Below are 22,082 nucleotides of genomic sequence, written 5' to 3' on the forward strand. Positions count from 1 at the left end.
GCCTTAGGTTTGAGACATAAGATTTGAAGGTAGAAAAAGATTCAGGACTAGATTAACCAGTAGTTTTTGTTCATGCCCTAAGCCATGACTGTTTTATAGTCTTAACTAAAGCAAGGTATTTTAGATTCAGGAATGCATTAAATAGATTAGTTATTCTATTTTAAAAAAAAGAACACACAGAAATCTACTAACTTGTCATTTACTACAATGGCATTTTAAATGGGGTTGCTAGTATATTGGGCTGAAATTTTTAAATGAACATGTAAAGATTCATAGCTAATACGCTGTTTGGTTTACTTGAGTGTATCTTTCATATTTAAAGTTGACATAAAATAAATTGTATTTACAATGGCATTTAAAATGGGGTTCCTAATATATTAAGCTGAAATTTTTATTTTATTTATTTATTTATTTATTTAGAGATGGAACCCAGGCTGGAGTGCAGTGGGGTGATCTTAGCTCACTGCAACCTCCACCTCCCAGCTTCAAGCAATTCTCCTGCCTCAGCCTCCGGAGTAGCTGGGAATGTAGGTGTGCGCCACCATACTCAGCTATTTTTTTTTTTTTTTTTTTTGTAGTTTTAGTAAACACAGGGTTTTACCATGTTGGCCAGGCTGGTCTTGAACTCCTGACCTCAGGTGATCCACCTACCTCAGCCTTCCAAAGTGCTGGGATTACAAGCATGAGCCACTGCACCTGGCCTGAATTTTTTTTTTTTTTTTTTTTTTTTGGAGATGGAGTCTTGCTCTGTTGCCCCAGCTGGAGTGTAATGGCGCGATCTCAGCTCACTGCAACCTCCACCTCCCAGGTTCAAGTGATTCTCCTGCCTCAACCTCCCAAGTAGCTGGGATCACAGGCACCCACCACCACGGCCCAGCTAATTTTTTTGTATTTTTAGTAGAGACGGGGTTTTGCCATGTTGGCCAAAACTGGTCTTGAACTCCTGACCTCAGGTGATCCACCTGCTCTTGCCTCCCAAAGTGCTGGGATTACAGATGTGAGCCACAGCACCCAGCCTGAAATTTTTTAATGAACATGTAAAGCTTCATAGTTAATACACTGTTTGGTTTACTTGAGTGTAACTTTCAAATTTAAAGTGGATGTAAGATAAATTGTGTTGTTTATTTTAGGGTTGGATTAGTAGAATCTAAAATCCGTGTACTTGTTGGAAACTTGGAACGGAATGAATTTATTACTCTTGCCCATGTGAATCCCCAGTCATTCCCAGGGAATAAGGAACATCATAAAGAGTAAGTTAATTGTTTTTTAATACTATATTTCTTAAATAATGTTATTTGGCATATGCATCATTTCAGAGTAATTATGAGATTTTTGTTTAACAGGCATTGATGGGAGTATGACACATTATATATTTGAGTTTGAGTGTCTAGGCATTAAAAATAAGTACGCAACTACTTTGGTAGCCCACAAACCCCAGGAAAACACCATCACAATATTTGGAGCATCTTTAAGAATATATTTAGTAAGTCATTTTCATAGCCACTTAATCCTTCTTAGAACAACAGGGGATAACTTACCAGTTCTGGATGTCACTTTTAAGAATCTGGCCAGACCACTGAAATCTGTATTTGTGAGATAGAGACATAGAGACCAAGTTTTAATTATGAAATAGCATCTGTAAAATTGTAAAATAATAATAATAATTAATGGAAATTCTTAAATTTTACTTTATAGCAACAATTACGTATCAATGTGGTTCCTTGGGATAATTTTTCGGAGAGTAGAAAATGCAGAAAGTGTCAACATAGACTTGACATATGATATACAGTCATTTACTGATACAGGTAAGACTTCATCATCATAGAGCTGTGATTCTCAAACCTGGCTATTACTCAGTGTCATCTGCCTACGATCTGGCTGGCTGTACTTATTAAAGTTCCACAATTGGTTAAGTGAACAAGGCATATCCATATTGCTGTTAAAACAGGAAAGGAGCCGGGTGCGGGGCTCACGCCTGTAATCCCAGCACTTTGGGAGGCGGAGGTGGGCAGATTACCTGAGGTCAGGAGTTCGAGACCAGCCTGGCTAATATGGTGAAACCCTGTCTCTACTAAAAATACAGAGTTAGTGGGGTGTGGTGGTGGTTGCCAGCTGCTTGGAAGGCTGAGGCAGGAAAATTGTATGAACCTGGGAGGAGGAGGTTGCAGTGAGCTGAGGTCGACCCACTGCACTCCAGCCTGGCCCACAGAGTGAGACTGTCTCCAAACAAAGAAAAAAAAAGCATTATGAAGCAATTTCCAAGGTATATTAAGTGGGGGGTAAAATTACAGAACACTGTGTACACTGTGCTATTTTCATAAAAAGAAAAGATAAATACACATTTGCTTACAAATACATAGAATATCTCTGGAAGGATACTTAGTTTAAAAACAATGGCAAGACTGGTTGCTTCTAGGTCAGGGTGCAGGATAAGGAGACATCACTGAATACTCTTCAGTGCTTTGAGTTTTGTAGCATGTGAATGTTATCTGTTTTATTTTATTTTATTTTATGAAATAAAATAAAAATCAACCCATAAAAATCAAGTCTTTATTTTTTGAGACAGAGTCTCTCACTCTGTCACCCAGGCCGGACTGCAGTGGTGTGATCTCAGCTCACTGCAACCTCCGCCTCTGGGGTTCAAGTGATTCTCATGCCCCAGCCTCCCAAGTAGCTGGACTTATGGGTACGTGCCACCAGGCCTGGCTAATTTTGTATTTTTAGTAGAGACAGAGTTTCATCATGTTGGCCAGGCTGGTCTCGAATACCTGACCTCAACTGATCCACCTGCCTCAGCCTCCCAAAAGTGCTGGGATTACAGGCGTGAGCTACCTCGCCTGGCTGAATGTTATCTGTTTTAAAACACAAAGAAAGGAAAGCTTTTTGTATGTACAACCAGGGTTTGTGATCACAGTAATAAAGATGACTTGATTTTTGCCAGGCGCGGTGGCTCACAAGCCCTGTAATTCTAATACTTTGAGAGACTGGGATTGGTGAATCTCTTGAACTCAAGAGTTCGAGACCAACCTGGGCAACATGGTGAAACCCCATCTCTACAAAAGATACAAAAAAAAGTTTGTCAGGTATTGTGCCTGTGGTCCCAGCTATCTGGGAGGCTGAGGTGGGAGAATCGCTTGAACCCAGAAGGTCAAGGCTGCAGTGAGCTGAGATTGCGCCATTGCTCTCCAGCCTGGGTGACAAAGTGAGACCCCGTCTCAAAAAATAAAAACTTGATTTTTATGGGTTTTTTGTTTGTTTTAAAAAGAGGCAGGATTTCGCCATGTTGCCCAGGCTGGTCTTGAACTCCTGGGCTCAACAATTTGCCCATCTTGGCCTCTTCAAGTGCTGGGATTACAGATGTCAGCCACTGCACCTGGCCAGACTTTTATGTTTTTGATATGATATAAATATCAGTAAGTACAGAATTGCTGAATATATTTCAGGATCAGTGAAAAGTATGTCTTTCACATCCAGCCCTCTAGTCACAACTCTGGAATATCTTAATGTATCTGTTATAAATTTGGGGTTATTTATCTTGAAGAATCTGGAATACATTCATACTATTAAAAGTATTGGTTTGGCTCATCTGGGTTTTCTGAATTCTTTTGAAAGAGCCCTCATATTTATCATGAAAATGGAGATTCCTGGCTGGGCGTGGTGGCTCACGCCTGTAATCCCAGCACTGTGGGAGGCCAAGGCAGGAGGATCACCTGAGGTCAGGAGTTTGAGACCAGCCTGGCTAACATGGTGAAACCCCATCTCTACCAAATATACAAAAATAAGCCGAGTGTGGTGGTGGGCGCCTGTAATCCCAGCTATTCCAGAGGCTAAGGCAGGAGAATCACTTGAACCTGGGAAGCAGAGGTTGCAGTCAGCTGAGGTCTCACCATTGCACTCCAGCCTGGGCAACAAGAGCGAGACTCCGTCTCAGAAAAAAGAAAATGCAGATTCCTATGTTTCACCTTAGAACCACTAAATCACACTCTGGGGAGGGAGCCAGAGAATCTACAACTTGAACAAGCATACTTGGTAACTCTTTTATAAGCAATCTGGAATAAAAACATTTGCCATAAATTTTTCCATTTTAATTTGGGCTTAAATTTTTTAAAAAGAAGATTGGGACATAGTTTATTATAAATTTATAAGATATTATTTTTCAGATGAAGAAACCTGAGGCCCCAAGAGATTTACCACATCTCATAGTACTTGCTATGAAAAACAAGCCTCCCATCCCTGTCTTCAGTGTCTCATTGAGTATATTTACAATTAAAACATATTAAGAAATTTGTGTGGTAGTTAATAAAACCTGTTTTCTCATTGGGTATATTTACAATTAAAACATTTTAAGAAACTTGTTAATAAAACCCATTTTCTTATAAGGTGTGAAAAGCACTAGAATGAGAATCTAGGGCTGTGTGGATTCTGATCCTGGCAAGGCTTTCAAGGCTGTTTAGCCTCCTTTTCTCAACTGTACAATAAGGATGTATTTGTAAGATGGTTCCTGAAGTCTGTCATTCTATGGTTGGTGTGGTAGCTGCAGTAGTAAATTCTCATGGAGGAGGAGGACAGCTTGAATTGCATCTTGGATATTTGGCCTAAGAATTAGCTTAGAAGGCCAGGTGCGGTGGCTTACACCTGTAATCCCAGCACTTTGGGAGGCCAAAGCGGGTGGATCACTTGAGGTCAGGAGTTTGAGACCAGCCTGGCCAACACAGTGAAACCCTGTCTCTACAAAAATTCCAAAAAGTAGCTGGGTGTGGTGCCATGCACCTCTAGTCCTAGCTACTGGGGAGGCTGAGGCAGGAGAATAACTTGAACCCAGGAGGCAGAGGATGCAGTGAGTTAAGATTGTGCCACTACACTCAAGCCTGGGTGACAGAGTGAGACTCTGTGTCAAAAAATAAAAAAAAGAAGTAGCTTAGACTTGGGCAAGTAATTATAAGGAGAGATTGCCTTTTGGGAAAATACCAGAAAATAAAATCTGGAAAATACCTTTTTTTAAATATACTTATTCTGTTAATAAGGTTGATTATGAGAAAGTCTTAGAAGGTAGACATGAAAAAACTAATGGATTCACGGCTAGGTACAGTGGCTCACGCCTATAATCCCAGCACTTTTGGAGGCCGAGGTGGGCAGATCACCTGAAGTCGGGAGTTCTAGACCAGCCTGACCAACATGGAGAAACCCTGTCTCTACGAAAAATCCAAAAAGTTAGCTGGGCGTGGTGGTGCATGCCTGTAATCCCAGCTACTCGGGAGGCTGAGGCAGGAGAATCGCTTGAACCCAGGAGGCAGAGTTTGTGGTGAGCCGAGATTGCGCCATTGCACTCCAGCTCGGGCAACAAGAGCAAAACTCCATCTCAAAAAAAAAAAAAAACGAGTGGATTCATGAATAGGATTGTGATGTGATGGAAATGTATTAAAAATACTTGTTTTGTGAGAGGGTTGTGGGTGGGTGGCTGGTGGTGATAGCAGGGAGATAGTAAAGGTATATATATGCATTTCAGAAAAATTAGGCAGAACTCTTGGTTCAGAAAGAAGTTTCCCATTTAACATATTAACATTGTTGCAGTATACAGACAGGCAAACAATATAAATATGCTAAAGGAGGGAATGAAAATTGAAGCAACTCATGTAAAGAAAAAACAACTTCATCACTACCTTCCTGCAGAAATTCTTCAAAAGAAGAAAAAGGTGAGTTTGAGTTTGTAATCTTAACCCTCCAGTATGGCTTTACTCAGACAAATGATCTGGGACCAAATTTGCATTCTTAACAGCTCCCAAACCTATAGAGAAAAATAAGGAAGATATAGGCAGTTCAATCTAGGACTAAAATCTCATTTTCATTAATCACAAGAGATAATTTGCTTAAGTGACTGTCAGAATTGAAACCAGTCTTTATATTCTCATTTGCATTTTGAAATCCTAAAATCATTCCCTTCTTTCAGCAAAGTTTCTCTGATGTCAGTCGAAACTCGGGCGGACTTCAATCCAAAAGATCATCTCTGGATAGCAGTTGTCTGGATAGTTCCAGAGACACTGATAATGGAACACCTTTTAATTCTCCAGCTTCCAAGTCTGATAGCCCGTCTGTAGGAGAAACAGAAAGGTCTGTCTGTATTTCAAATGTGTCCTTTTGGTTTTCTGTTCAGTTTATTTGAGGGTAATGTGAACTTTTCTATACCTCTGCTACTGCCTTTTTAAATTGTTAAAAGATTTTATTTTACAGGCTGCTGGTCAATTTCTTGTTTAGAAATAACTCGCAGTAATCCTGTGGGAGATGGTGTAGGCTTATGAGCATATGGGACTAGATAGGTACACAGAAACGTACACATGTTTTGCTTAAATTTTTCTCTTCTTACTGGCTCCTCTGCTTTTTTCCCCCCTTTTATTTCAATGAAATGTTAAAGTACAGGCCTGAGCCAACAGTTGTGGCCAGGCATGGTGGCTCAGGCCTGTAATCCTAGCACTTTGAGAGGTCAGGGCAGGCGGATTGCTGGAGCCCAGGAGTTCCAAGACCAGCCTGGACAACATGGTGAAACCCTGTCTATACAAAAAAATACAAAAATTGATTGGCCAGGCACAGTGGCTCATGCCTGTAATCCCAGCACTTTGGGAGACTGAGGCGGGCAGATCACCTAAGGTCAGGAGTTCGAGACCAGCCTGGCCAACATGGCAGAGCCACATCTCTACTAAAAATACAAAAGTTAGCAGGGTGTGGTGGCGTGTGCCTGTAATCCCAGCTACTTGGGAGGCCGAGGCAGGAGAATCGCTTGAACCCAAGAGGTGGAGGTTGCAGTGAGCCGAGATCGTGCCATTGCACTCCAGCCTAGGCAACAAGAGCGAGACTCCATCCTAAACAAAACAAAAACAAACAAAAATTAGCTCGGTGTGGTAGTACACACCTGTAGTCCCAGCTACTTGGGAGGCCAAGGTGGGAGAATTGCTTGAGCCCGGAAGGTTGAGGCTGCAATGAGCCTTGTGTTCATGCCACTCACTGCACTCTAGCCTAGGTGACAGAACAATACCATGTCTAAAAAAAAAAAAAAAAGACGGCAGTGGTAAATGTTGCAGAAAAGAGTGTTTTAAATAACTAATGGGGCCAGGCATGGTGGGTCACATCTGTAATTTCAGCACTTTGGGAGGTTGAGGCAGGAGGATTGCTTGAGCCTCAGGAGTTCAAGACCAGCCTGGGCAACATAGTGAGATCCTGTCTCCACAAAAATGAAAATTTTAAAAATTAGCCAGACATGATGGCACACACCTATATTGCTAGCTACCTGGGAGGCTGAGGTGGCAGAGTTACTGGAGTCCAGGAGGTTGAGGCTCTACTGAGCTGTGATTGTGCCACTGCACTCCAACTTGGGCAGTAGAGTGAGGCCGTTCCCCAAAAAAGGAGGAAAAAAGTAATATTTAAATCATTTATTGATGATAATTTAACACTTTCATTAGGAATAGTGCTGAGCCTGCTGCTGTAATTGTGGAGAAGCCACTGAGTGTACCACCAGCCCAAGGACTTTCCATTCCGGTCATTGGTGCAAGTAGGTATCTAAACTTGTATATATTAATAATTCTATTTACAAAAATTTAGCCAGGCATGGCGGCACACGCCTGTAGTCCTAGCTACTTGGGAGGCTAAGATGGGAGGATCACCTGAGCCTGGTAAGTCGAGGCTGCAGTGAGCCGTGATCAAGCCACTGCATTGCAGCCTGGGTGATGGGAATGAGAGATCCTGTCTCAAGAAAAAAAAAATTACATAAATGTTTAATTATGAAAATCCTTTTTTCCTTTTCAGAAGTTGACTCTACAGTAAAAGCTGTATCACCCCCCGCTGTGTGTACCATTCCTACCGTAGTAGGACGAAATGTCATTCCTAGAATCACAACACCTCATAACCCTGCCCAGGGACAACCGCATCTGAATGGAATGTCAAATATAACTAAGACTGTTACACCCAAGAGAGCCCATTCCCCATCCATAGATGGGACTCCTAAGAGGTTGAAAGACATAGAAAAGGTAAAGTTATAACTTTCGTGGTCATTCAGTAGTTGACTTTTTTTATAGTTAATACTAAAGAAACAATTTTCCATAGCTTTGGTGTTCTGTTAGCAGTTGACCGAAAAGAATATTTACCCAAATATTAAAGGAACAATATTAATTGCTCATCCTAAATTGAAATTACTAATGTGTCTGAAAATTTGAATGATTGGTCTGAGTTTCTCCTTGACTTACAGAAGTCATTACTGATAACAAAATCTCATTTCTTGTGTGTTGATATGCCCTGCTTCCAGTAGGTGGTAGTAAAACTGTATTTGTTAGAATCTGAATTGATTTAACCAAAAAGATCACCCAAACTGTAGAAATTAACGATGGCAGTTGAATTCAATCTAATTTAAATTATCTTCTCTTACCAACCCATATTTATAGTAATTTTTATAATAGCGTAACCAATAATTAGTCTTCCAGTTTATATAGATTTGTATGGTTTTTTGTAGGTACATAATAGCAATTTATTTCAATGTTTATATTTTAGTTTATTCGACTTGAATCAACATTTAAGGACCCCCGCGCTGCTGAAGAAAGAAAAAGAAAATCAGTGGTAAATATATTAATAGTGTGCTTCAGAATATTTACTGTAAAGCGCCATGTATCAGGAAAAGTGCCATGTTAGAAAGTAGGTCAGATTAGATCTACTGTCAGATTTTAGTTAGGTTTTATTTTAAGTAGAAATAAGTGTTTGCATATAGGAAAGTTAGTTTTCACTTGTGTTGATTCTTCTGTTTTTAGGATGCCATTGGAGGAGAATCTATGCCTATTCCAACTATTGATACATCACGCAAAAAGGTAACAAAATAGTCTTGTTCATAGGTACAGTACATAGGTAAAAACTCATAGGTAATCTACAAGTACAAAAGGCTTATCAAGAGCCTAGCACTGGGAAAAAGTAAGATTTTGTCCCTGTCCTCAAGGACTAGCAGTATATATAGTTGGGGTTGGATATAGCAAAGTATATAGTTGTGAATGTAGGTACCTCAAAAGTCTAAAAAAGAGGCAGTAGTTTAAGACAACTTTATTATCTATTTGGATTATATTCACCATTTGTTTTTTATCTTTAAAGAAGCAGTTGGATGCTCAGCACATTAATTTCTTACCAGGCACCTGGAGGTATATCTCTGTTGTGTACTATTGCTTACCGTCAAAACATAGGTTTGATAATTAGGAACCATATGTGTTAATATTTTAGAGGAACCAAATGTAGTGGTATATATAGTAAGTACCTTTAAAACATGAGCTAAATGCCCCTGAATTGTAATTTAAATGTTGATTATTTGAAGAATTACTTTTATAACTAATAGTATGTAGTATTAAGTGTGGTATGCTAAAAAGCAAGTACTCAAAAACCAGCCTTGTGTAACTAGAGAAAGCCCTTCTCTGAGAGTTTGTAGTGAACAGAATGGCTTATTTTCACCCCCCTCTTACCACCCCCACCCCCGCCATTAAATAGTAAAGTGCTTCTCATCATCAGCTGTTACCCTGCCAGGTTCTCCAGGATGTATTAACTATTCTAAAGCAAAATAGTATACTCACAGGCTATTATTTGTAGAATTTGAGCCTTTAACATAAGATTACATTACAAAAAATATGAATATGTAATTATGTGTGATGGTGGAAGAACAAATTTTGAGATGGATATTAAAGTACAAAAGAGTGAAGTGACATATCTGGACTTTTTCATATATCAAGTCTAAAGGGAAAGCGGGTACACCAAACAATTGCAACAAAATTTTAATAATGTCTGATACTTGGTTTTGGCATTTAAGTCCTTATTGCCCTGTTCTCTACTTCTTTGTATATCTGAAATTGTTCATAATTGTTTTAATGCATATAGATATGATACAGATACTGGCTTAGCCAAGGTAAAACAAGAGGAGAATTAAGCAGTCATCTCTTGACAAGAAACTATCCCCATTACACAAGTCTAGATTTTGCCTTCCCCCCTTTTTTTTTTTTTTTTTGACAGAGTCTCACTCTTGTTGCCCAGGTTGGAGTGCAGTGACGCGATCTTTTTGTATTTGTAGTGGCTAATTTTTGTATTTGTAGTGGAGTGCTTTCGAACTCCTGACCTCAAGTGAGTCTCCCACCTCGGCCTCCCAAAGTGCTGGGATTACAGGCATGAAACCACCATGCCTGGTCCTAGATTTTGTCTTCTTTATGTAATAATCTTTAGTGTCCTCAGAGTCCCTCAAACTGATGTCCCTGAATTTCATAACCATCAAAGTTATCTAGCCTAAGTACAAAGTTTGGTTTTCCTGAGAACTTAAGTATCTCAGAGATTGAGTCTGTTCTTCTCCATGAATGTATTACAGAATTGAGGAACATAACTCTCAGATATTAAATTTTTCTCTACTACACACACTCATTTTTCACTTCACACCCCAAGAGCTTCCTGTTTAGTCACCATGCGCTTCCTTTTTTTTTTTTTTTTTTTTCTTTGCTTGACCTTAAGGACTGTGTTCTTTATGCATTTCTTGATCCAGGCATGGCAGTTCCTCTTTTCCTGTACATATTCACATTCCTGCCACTTCTGCCCTATCTCTTATCCCTCTGCTTTTCACCTCTGACTGTAAAAAGAAGTAGTAGTTCCGAAAGCAAGAGTTCCCTATGAACACTGGAAGGAAATATTCATTGCATACTTGAGTGTTTAGGAGCTAGACGGATTGGGAGAAAAACTTTGTGACTGTCTTTCTAGCTGGGCCTTTATAATATATATGATGTGCTTTTCCTTTTTTGTTTCCTCTTTCTTTCTAACAGAGACTACCCAGTAAAGAACTACCAGATTCATCATCTCCAGTTCCAGCAAATAACATCCGTGTCATCAAAAATTCCATTCGACTGACCCTTAATCGGTAAAAGCAGTGCCTCCTCACTTAAGTGAACAAGCAGTCATTTAGTGGCATAGATGCAGCCACTTGTTTTCAAATAGAAGTGGCTGTCATGCGTGAAATAAGGTGAACGTTACAGCCTTCAGCCTAATAACCTTGAAGTGGTTTTTGAACTATCACACTTTGACCTGCAGATGCTGTAGCATTCTCTCACTGATTGCTACATACACTTCTCTGAGGATCACCTGCTGTCAAATTGCCATCTACAGTATTACAGCTTTGCATTTGGGGGTTTTACTGCCTTAACTTTCAATGCTTGTTATGGGAACCAGTTCTTAGCCACTTGGACACTGATAACAAGTCCTGAACTCCTTTTTTTGTTTTGTTTTTTTGTTTTTTTTTGTCTTATGTTATCATTGTATAGAGCTAAAAAAATTGAAAACAAACAAAAAAATTATCTTGTATTTTCCAAATGTTAATACATTTACTTTAGCATTGAAGCCACTTTGTGAAACCTGGGATAAATGAATGTGAGGTATCTTTTCTGCTTTCCTCATTTGTGTAGATGTACTGTCTGTTCTGTTGATTTAAATTATTTTTTTCCAGATTGGCACATGAAATATTTAAACTTTTTTGTGTGCCTTTCTATCCAAATGTTGCATAGTTACCAGGGAAGATTAGTCCAGTGATTACAGAAGAGTTGGGCACCATAAATTCTTTATATATTGCCTCCCATGGAGGCCTTTGAAATGCATCTTTATTAAAAATCAAAATATAACCAGGATACTGAAAGTCAGTATATGAATGGTAAAATTGTTACATATCCTATTTCATGCCATTCTTGTTAGTTGACTGGTATTTTTTACTGAGGAGCAACTCATTCCAGCATCAACAATAAGATACCTTTAAGTATGGCAAACTTGTATTTTTGAGGTGTAAAATTAACTTGGCATGATAATTCCTGACCATTATTTATGCCACAACTTCAAATAGTTTCTTCACGGACTAGGCATGCAGAAATAAGCAGTGGATTTTATTGAAACCTAAAGGCATTTTGAATGACATTGTTACCAACCATTAATTGGCTCAGGACCTTTGTAATTTTTATTTAACTATATGAGTTGTCTTTTTTTACGCTGCTTTTTTCAATGCATTTCTTAATATTTTTTAAGTTTCATGAATGCATGCTCAGTTTATTAAAATCCATAACCATGTAATTCTTGTAATATGTTGATTCAGTGTTTTGTAAATGAAGTCGTATGTATTTTCAGAGTATTTTTGTATGTACTGTAAGATACCATCTTTTCAAAGAGAAACGTTTAAAACCTTTATTGTCTCTCCTTAGTCTAATTTTTTAAATATGGATTATGCTTGAATTATTATATTTAAAATGAAAATGTGTAAGATTACACAGCCAGGAATGCTAGTATCTACCACCTTCTTCAGATTTCACTCAGCATTTAGTAGGTCCAGTAGGAAAAACCCAAAATGGTACATTGAGTAGTGTGGGGAAGATACTTCGTGTATTATAGGACTCACGGGATGCCATCTAGCAAGTGGAGAAATAGCAGTCCATTTTCTCTTGCAAGCCCTTTACCATGGAGTTGAAATTCCTGAATTGCCAGAGAGCCGTATCCTCCAGGTCCCACTCCTGTTCCTTGCCCCTTAGGTCTCCGAAATGTAAATTCTAATGTTTACCTTGTACCATGGAAAACATGAAAAGAGTCTTAGAAGTAAAGAACAACAAGGAAAAAATGTTTGTTCTATTATTCCCTTTTTATATAGCAGCAAAAGATAAGAATAAAATCACATAACCAAGTTGTAGCTTCCTTGGCAAAGCTGTTGTCTTAGCTGGCTCTTTCCCTTTATTCAGATATGTTGGGATTTGTTCTACAAATACTCTGTTTGAGCAAAAATGAATGATTATGAAAGAACTGACTAGTTATCACCTGACTTCAACCTTGGAAAACTTTAGTAAGGAATTTGATTAAATTTTATATACTTGATGTGTATGCATTTCTGCTTAATATCTCTTGCTTTTAAATCAGCCTTCAGAGTATCTTTAGGAATTCCTTCTATATCCATGTTTACCCTATTATATAAATAGATTCTTTGGAGTGACTAGTGGAGTTTTTCTTTAATAAGGAAGCAGCAAGTCTAATCTTGTACTATAGGATAGACATTTATTTTAGATTAAGGAGCCCATTCAACATGTAAATGAGTCAACATTAGAGTCCTCAAAGATAGCATTCTTCAACCTGTTTGGTAACTGAGGAGTTGATAAAATGCTTCTGAGATGTTGGGGTTTGTCAGAAATAAAATGTTTTCTATACTGACCAGTAGGTAGAACTTTGAGTACATTTCGTTAACTTGGTGGGAAGCTTCCATTGTACTGGTTCCAAGTGAAAAAGGAGAAAGTATGATCTGGGATTTTGTGTTTGGTCAGAGGCACTAAGTACATGTGTTTGTTTTGTTTGAGATGGAGTTTCACTCTTGTTGCCAGGCTGGAGTACAGTGGCACGATCTCGGCTCACTGCAACCTCTGCCTCCCAGGTTCAAGCGATTCTCTTGCCTCAGCCTCCCAAGTAGCTGGGATCACAGGCGCCCACCACCGCGGCCAGCTAATTTTTGTATTTTTAGTAGAGACAGGGTTTCACCATGTTGGCCAGGCTGGTCTCGAACTCCTGACAACCTCAGGTGATCCACCCACCTCAGCGTCCTAAAGTGCTGGGATTACAGGCGTGAGCCACCACACCTGGCCGTGTTTGTTTTCAAGTGTGAAAAAATACCTAGAAGTATATTTTATAAAGTCAAATAATCTGTTCTTCAGTATATAGACAGACACATGTTCAGTTTCACAAGGGCATTACATTTTAATTTGCTCATTTTTCAGTAGCTCTGGAGAACATGTATGAAAGCAAAACAGTTATCTTCTAGCTTAAACCTTAGGGACTTAACCAATTTAAGATAGAGGTACATGGCTTAAAACTTTGTAAAACTGGGACAGGAGAATGACTTGGTTTTTTTTGTTTGTTTGTTTGTTTTGAGACAATCTCACTCTGTCACCCAGGGTGGAGCACAGTGGCATGATCTCACCTCACTGCAACCTCTGCCTCCCGGGTTCAAGTGATTCTCTTGCCTCAGCCTCCCAGATAGCTGGAATTACAGTCCTGTGCCATCATGCCTGGCTAATTTTTGTATTTTCAGTAGAAATGGGATTTCACCATGTTGTCCAGGGTAGTCTTGAACTCCTGACCTCAAGTGATCTGGCTGCCTCGGCCTCCCAAAGTGCTGGGATTACAGGCATAAGCTACCACGCTTAGCCAGGAGAATGAATTTTAAAAGTCTTTATTAGTGTTTAAAATGAGTGCTTTGTTTTAAAGCAGCAATTTAGTAGCATTATTAAAATGCTTACTTCACTATAGTAGCAATTAGGTAAAGATGGGCAATATCAAAATGGCTAAACTTATTTTCCACTATATTCCACACCTTTGAAATAGGAATTCCTAACTTGAGAATCATGAACCCTTAGGGAATCCTTTGTAATTGTGTATAAGAAGTTCTAGTTTACATGGATTTTTCTCGGGGGAAGTGTATAGTTTAGATCAGCTTCTCGAAGTGGTTCATTACCCAAAAAAAGTATGAGAGTCAGGGTTAGGAACCACCAGGATTGAATAATCCTGGAATATTACATAATTTCCTCCTTTTGATTTTGCTGTGATATATTTCTGAAAATGTGCTGTGGCTCCTAACTAGTAAAATGGGCTGTTGAGGGACTCTGGAATTCTGCATTTCGAAGTTTATAATTTAAGATGAAACTGTAAAGTCCTCGGTATTTAGAAAAATGCTTAATCTTAAATTTACAGATGACCTCATGATAACTTAGATTCGTTAACAGGGTCAAACTTTAGTTCAACAAATTTCAACCCAATATTATCAGAGTACAATAGCTCAGAATGATAATTAGAAATGGTAGAAAATAGAATAAATCATTAAAGATCCCAAAATGTTGAGTTCTGTAGCATGAAACCTCTTTTGCTCCTCTGTGTTTGTAGTTCAGGCCAGAACAAACTAAACAGACCAATAAATATAAGAGCGTTAGTTTACGGGTAGGGGGGCACTTGTATAAATAAAATTGTACGTGTTGTCAAATAACTACCTATTAAATCATCCAAAGCTTAGAATTTAAATTGGTCAGAGTAGCAAATAGTGCAGATGATGGAAGAAAACCAGTCTCAATAATGGTGTTTTTTTTTTTTTTTTTTTCAATTGTACAAGGTCACATCATCCCCCAAATACTCTATTTTTTCTTTTCTTTTTTCTTTTTCTTTTCTTTTTTTTGGAGACGGAGTCTCGCTCTGTCACCCAGGCTGGAAGGCTGGAATGCAGTAGTGCAATCTTGGCTCATTGCAACCTCCACCTCCCAGGTGCAAGCGATTCTCCTACCTCAGCCTCCCAAGTAGCTGGGACTACAGGCACCCACCACCACGCCCGGCTAATTTTTGTATTTTTGTAGAAACGGGGTTTCAACATGTTGGCCAGGCTGGTCTCAAACTCCTGACCTCAAGTGATGCACTTGCCCTTGGCCTCCCAAAGTACTGGGATTACAGGCGTGAGCCACTGTTCCTGGCCCCTATTTTTTCTGAAATAATTTTTCAGATATACTTTTATATTTGAAATTAGTTGAACATAAGATGATCATCAAGCTTGCTATAATTTTTAAGCTATTGCTACATTTGAACGAAGACCCATGTATCTTAGAAAGTACTTAGGATATCTTTGAGATTAATGGTGCTACATCACTCCACAGTACTATGTAAAATGAATGCAGCTGCTGTTCCTTTCTAGCTAGCTGTTTGTGTAGTTCATATTAATTTACGCTGCCTTTTATTTGGATTGTCTGATTTCTTAGTTGTACACATGACCCTCATTATTTGCCTGGAATAAGTAATCAAATAAACTTGCTTTGATAAATAGGTGATGATTGAGTGATGTTATTTGGGACTAACTCAAAAGTACCAGAAGTCTTTTCTTTACTTTTCAGTGACAACCAATTTTGTCATTTACCACTCAGACTCTTTTTGGTAGATAATGGTATCTACTACACACACAGTATGAATGCAAAGCTCAGACCTAATTTGCATCACACAGAATCATTTATTAAACGTTTATCAGCAAGCAGTGGCAGAACAGTTTATACAATCTGCTCTGTAAGCTTAATGGAGTGTCCCAGCTTTCTCTCCCTTTTGGTGGTCTGATCACCCTTTCATGAAAGGGCCACTTGAGGTGTCTGTGTCAAGCGCTGGGGACAAAATTCTGTCACCCTTCTGATCAGGATCAGGCAATCAGTCCTCCGTACTAATAATGGCTGGACACAGTATCAAGTTCTGGGTACTATCCATACAAGTACAGGTTACAGGGCTGGTTACATTCTTAAACCTCTTGTAAGAATGGACAGTGACTAGTACTGAATTCACATATAAGAGCTTGTGTCTGCATCGTTACTAGCAAGCTGTTCATGTCACCAATGGAAACACATTTGACATTTATTAAGATAACTGGCAAAGTCTGTGTTGATTGAGCTATGGATAACAAGGGCTTCTAGTAGTCACTTGTGAAGTGTGGGCTTCTTGATTGGATTGCTAGCTGGCCATCTCTGGAGTGTAAATTTCTGATTGGGGCAACTCACTGCTCCTAGGACATAACATACTAACGCAATTACCACGCTGTGATAAAATGTTTTCTAAAGTCAGTTAACATCATAACAGGTTCTTTGTGGATCCAAATGCGTTACAGTACTAAGGGCAAAAATAAAATGTATTGGGGCAGGGCACAATGGCTCACACCTGTAATCCCAGTACACTGGGAGCCCAAGGCGGGTGGATCATTTGAGGTCAGGAGTTCAAGACCAGCCTGGCCAACATGCTGAACCCCCGCCCCCCGCTACTAAAAATACAAAAAGTAGCCAGGTGGTAGTGGCATGCACCTGTAATCCCAGCTACTCAGGAGGCCGAGGCAGAATCGCTTGAGCCTGTGAGGCAGAGTTGCCATGAGTTGAGATTGTACCACTGCACTCCAGCCTGGGCAACAGAGTAAGACCCTATCTCAAAAATAAAAAATAATAAAATATATTGGGCCAGGCATGGTGGCTCACTCCTGTAATCCCAGCACTTTGGGAGGCTGAGGCGGGTGGATGGCCTGAGGTCAGGAGTTCAAAATCAGCCTGGCCAACATGGTGAAATTCCGTCTCTACTACAAATACAAAAAATTAGCCGGATAGTAGTGGTGAACACTGTAATCCCAGCACTTGAGAGGCTGAGACAGGAGAATCACTTGAACCCGGGAGGCAGAGGCTGCAGGAGCTCACAACTGCACTCCAGTGTGGGGGAGACAGAGCGAGACTCCATCTCAAAAAGTAAATAAAAAATAAAATGTATTGCTTTTTAATCCCCTCTCCTAAAAACCATCTTTCTAACTATATGATCCAGCCAAACTGTTTTAATGGATAAGTGTTTAAAAATACGTACTTCAGGGCCTTCCTTGCCAATCTTTGAATATTGACATTTTTGGCTTACTGCTGCATAGAGATTTCCACTATACCCTGGCCAGAGTCTACCTTTTCAGTATGTTACTTGTATGTTGTAACGTTTAAATTATTTTGACTTGTGTAATGCTCAGTTTACCTGTTTGTTTCCCCTGACATGATTGTAGGTTTGAGAATAGTGACCTCCGGCCAAGCACAGTGGCTCATGCCAGTAACCCCAACACTTTGGGAGGCCAAGGAGGGAGGATCACTTGAAGCCAGGCCAACATAGTGAATAAAATTAGCCCGGCGTGGTGGTGTCCCAGCTACTTAAGAGGGTGAGGTGGGCAGACTACTGGAGCCCAGCAGGAGAAAAAGAAGAAAGAAAGAGAAAGAGAGAGAGAGAAAAAGAGACCTTTATCTAAAAATCTTTATGTAGTGAATACCCAGAAAATATTTAAGAGGAAAACACATGAGTCCTTGTTTGGTTTGAGAGGTGGGGTTGTTTTGTTTTTAAATTTAAATAGGATTATCTTAAAGAGTAGCCCAGTGAAGGAACTAAGATGCAAGAAGGCAAACAAAACTTCCTGAGGCCATTAAGACACGTTTTCTATGCCAGGCACGGTGGCTCACACCTGTAATCCCAGCACTGTGGGAGGCCAAGGCAGGCAGATCACTTGAGGTCAGAGTTCAAGACCAGCCTGGCCAACATGGTGAAGCAAAACCTCGTCTCTACTAAAAATACAAAAATTAGCCCAGCATGGTGGGGCATGCCTGTAATCCCAGCTACTCCGGAGGCTGAGGCAAGAGAATTGCTTGAACCCAGGAGGCAGAGGTTGCAGTGAGCCAAGATCGCGCCACTACACTCCAGCCTGGGCAACAGAGCAAGACTCTGTCTCAAAAAAAAAAAAAAAAAGATATGTTTTCCAAATTTAGACTGTAACCCTTAATAAGAAATACATTTTACATTGCAAGCCAGGACATGTATCCATACATACCTGAATATGTGTGTAAATAAATGTATATACACACATAAAACCACAAAACAGCTTTTTCCTTACTGTGTGTGATGAAGATTATTTTATTTCGTTTTTTTAAGTGCTGTGATTTTGCTAAGGTGATTTTACAACCTATCTTGAGTCATGACCTACAGTTTGAAATACACTGCATTAGAAGTTCCCAAAAGTTCGTCTCAAACTTAGTCATCTTTCTTTTTTCTATCTGTTCTACAATTCAGACTGTTAAACACTTCTGTAAAGCTTGGTATTATGAAGGAAGTGGGAAAAGTAGATAATCCTTTGTCCCAAGGAAAAATCGTTTTTGTTTTTGTTTTTTTGAGATGGAGTGTCACTCTGTTGCCCAGGCTGGAGTGCTGTGGCACGATCTCAGCTCACTGCAACCTTTGCCTCCTGGGTTCAAGCAATTCTTCTGCCTCAACCTCCCAAGTAGCTGGGACTACAGGTGCCCACCACCACACCCGGCTGATTTTTATATTTTTAGTAGAGGCAGGGTTTCACCATATTGGTCAGACTGGTCTCGAACTCCTGACCTCAGGCCATCCACCCACCTCAGCCTCCCCAAATGCTGGGATTACAGGCATGAGCCGCTGTGCTTAGCTCCCAAGGAAAAATTCTTACCTAAAGAACATCTTTGCATCAATCAACAATAAGGAAAAAAAATGTAAAAGCCAAAATTAAGCCAAAAGTGGCCGGGCGTGGTGGCTCACACCTATAATCCCAGCACTTTGGAAAGACGAGGCAGGCGGATCACCTGAGGTCAGGAGTTCAAGACTAGCCTGGCCAACATGGTGAAACCCTGTTTCTACTAAAAATGCAAAAAAATTAGCCAAGTGTGGTGGCAGGTGCCTGTAATCCCAACGACTCGGGAGGCTAAGGCAGGAGAATTGCTTGAACCCGGGAGGCAGACGTTGCAGTGAGCCAAGATCATGCCACTGCAATCCAGCCTGGGTGACACAGCAAGACTCTGGCTCAATAAATAAATAAATAAATAAATAAATAAATAAATAAATAAATAAAAGCCAAAAGCATGAATTTGGACACTTGGAAGGTATTCATCTTAATATTAGTTAACCTCAGCGGGCCAAGAGATGGCAAGATGCTCAGAGACTGGACTGGGGTAAACTCAAGAATAACTCCCAAGGAAAGGATATCTTACTAACAAAGATTTGCACAAATGAGATGCACAAACTACTCCTTTAGAAAATCTGATTGTGTACACCACTCTCTTATATAATATCTCAACATGGTCCAGACACTCAAGTATACTGGACTGCAGGGGTCTAATAGTAAACTTCCTCCTGGGAAGTTCTACACCATAATTATAAAAAGTACTTAATGTTTACTAAGCATTTACAATGTGCCTTTTAAAACATTATGGTACTTAATCTTAGCACTATGTTGAATAGCGCTATTATTCTTATTCTACAGATCCAGGAAACTGAGGCTGAGAAGGATTACATGACCGGCTGCAAAATGCATAACTATTAAGTGGCAGACTTAAAGTCCAAGTGCTCAACCCCATCTTCTACTTATGACAGAAGTTAGATGGAGATATGTGCATCAACTTCCCGCCATCCTCTGTCATTCCATGAGATCAGAACTTTTTGAGAGTAGCCTGGCCAGTGGCAACGATGGTCATTTGTGTCAGGCTGCAGGGGGCGCTGTACCTCCTGCAGAAAGCCCAGTTCTAGCCTGGCTCTGCTGCTTGCACCTGTGTAACTCGGACACTGAACTCCCTATGCTTTGTTTTCTCCCATCTGAAACACCCTTCAAACCTCACAGGGTAGCTATAACATGAAAATATTCCAAAAGATCAGCAGGGGTTTTCAAATAGGGAGGACAGTTAATCTCCCAATATAATAGCTACGTAGCATTCCTTACCCATCAGGCCAGCTTGGAGCAGAACGACAAAGGGATCCAGGAGGAATATCAGGCCAGCTTGGAGCAGAACAACAAAGGGATCCAGGAGGAATATCTCCAAGAAGAAAAAAAAAAAGAAAGAAAAGAAAATGAAAGCTTATCTGATATGCTTGAACACTGTGAGAAGGTATTAATGATTCTGTCAAAGAGCTTGAAAATAACCAAGTAAAATTTTTTTTTTGAGACAAGTTCTCGCTCTGTCACCCAGGCTGGAGTCAGTGGTGCGATCTCAGCTTACTGCAACCTCTACTTCCTGGGCCCAAGGGATTCTCCTGCCTCAACCTCGTGAGCAGATGGGATTACAGGCACACGCCACCACACCAGGCTTTTTTTTTTTTTTTTTTTTTTCTCTTTTGAGACGGAGTCTCACTCTGTCACCCAGGTTGGAGTGCAGTGGCGCAATCTCAGCTCACTGCAACCTCCACCTGCTGGGTTCAAGCAATTCTCCTGCCTCAGCCTCCCGAGTAACCGGGACTACAGTCACATGCCACCATGCCTGGCTAATTTTTTGTATTTTTAGTAGAGACAGGGTTTCACCATGCTGGTCAGGCTGGTCTGGAACTCCTGACTTCATGACCCACCCACTTCAGCCTCCCAAAGTGCTGGGATTACAGGTGTGAGCCACTGCACCCGGCCCAAAAATAACGAAGTAAAAATTTTTTAAATGATACATATTCCAGAGAAATCCAAAAGCTAAATAAAAGGAAACGTAACTGCAGCATTCACCTGGTGTCACAGGATCCTTCAGGTGTTGCTTTTCCTACAGGAAAACTCTGTGGCCGGTGGTGCCTTTGCCCAAGTCTTGCTTGGGCCCACTGGGCTCATTCTGCCCTCTCAGCCTGGCAGGCTGCACTCGGCTTGCACTACCAGCCTGGATCCCACATCTGCCAAGGGCGAGCCAGGCATAAAGTGGCGAGGGGTGTGTGGGCAAGTGAGCACAGGGGTTTGGCCACTGTGCACAACAAAGCATGCCAGCTGCTGTGGCAGGGCAGGCAGCTCCAGGCACCAGCTCCATGCAAGGCAAGCCTGTGACTGGATCAGATGCACCGCAAGTGGCTTCCACTGTGGGCACCTGTGTCTGGATGAGGGGAATGCAGTGGTGCCCCGAAGCTTGGAGACGTCACAAACTGTAGAGCCCCAAAGAGTGTGGTCACAGTCCTGGCTCAGGGAGCATCTAGGTCTGGGCTCCCCAAAGGGCCACAGCTTTCTCTCTTTCTTGTCACCCACAACATGGCAAGTGTGGGGCAGTGTGTTTTAGCCCTGTTTGTGTTACAGCTCTTTTAGTCCAGCCATTCAGCAGGTCCCAAGTTCTTTTCCCCTGTCCAGGAAGAATGAGGTACATGGACAACTGGAGGGTGAGCAAGGCGGAGAGGAGCTTTGAGCGGCAGAACAGTTCTCAGGAGACCTGAAGCGGGTCCAAGCTCCTTTCTGCAGGCAGGTCACCCCCAGAGGTGTCCAGCTCTCACTAGAGAGGAGACCTGAAGTGGGTAGCTCCTTTCCACAGGCAGGTCACCCTGATGGGTGTCCAGCTCTCAACAGAGAGGAGACCTGGAATGGATAGCTCCTTTCTGCAGACAGCTCATCCTGACGAACTAAGACCCGAAGTGGTAAGCTCCTTCCCACAGCTGGTAGTCCAAACATCTGTATGAGTCTGTCTGAGCCCAAGGTTTTTATGGGCTCAGGAGGAAGTGTGTGCTGGTTGGTCCATGGGTGGCCATGGGCGGCCCCAGAAAAAGCC

General features: G+C 40.8%; 1 protein-coding gene across 2 annotated transcripts in view; it reads left to right on the top strand.

The window, feature by feature from the left end:
- Nucleotides 1-12,213, top strand: part of PAPOLG (poly(A) polymerase gamma) — a 42,151-nt gene extending 29,938 nt beyond the window's left edge. The window contains exons 14-23 of one of the 2 annotated variants that reach the window (XM_023228303.1): nucleotides 1,131-1,250; nucleotides 1,696-1,805; nucleotides 5,572-5,693; nucleotides 5,948-6,108; nucleotides 7,452-7,540; nucleotides 7,795-8,015; nucleotides 8,533-8,598; nucleotides 8,787-8,843; nucleotides 9,118-9,164; nucleotides 10,812-12,213. In XM_023228303.1, coding sequence (XP_023084071.1) covers nucleotides 1,131-1,250; nucleotides 1,696-1,805; nucleotides 5,572-5,693; nucleotides 5,948-6,108; nucleotides 7,452-7,540; nucleotides 7,795-8,015; nucleotides 8,533-8,598; nucleotides 8,787-8,843; nucleotides 9,118-9,164; nucleotides 10,812-10,896 — 1,078 coding nt within the window. In that variant the 3' untranslated portion in view covers nucleotides 10,897-12,213. The remainder of the gene's footprint in view (nucleotides 1-1,130; nucleotides 1,251-1,695; nucleotides 1,806-5,571; nucleotides 5,694-5,947; nucleotides 6,109-7,451; nucleotides 7,541-7,794; nucleotides 8,016-8,532; nucleotides 8,599-8,786; nucleotides 8,844-9,117; nucleotides 9,165-10,811) is intronic. The other variant, XM_023228304.1, reaches the window with a different exon arrangement.
- Nucleotides 12,214-22,082: the final 9,869 nt, after the last annotated feature.

This window comes from Piliocolobus tephrosceles, chromosome 15 (assembly GCF_002776525.5).
Source record: "Piliocolobus tephrosceles isolate RC106 chromosome 15, ASM277652v3, whole genome shotgun sequence".
Taxonomy (NCBI): Eukaryota; Metazoa; Chordata; class Mammalia; order Primates; family Cercopithecidae; genus Piliocolobus; species Piliocolobus tephrosceles.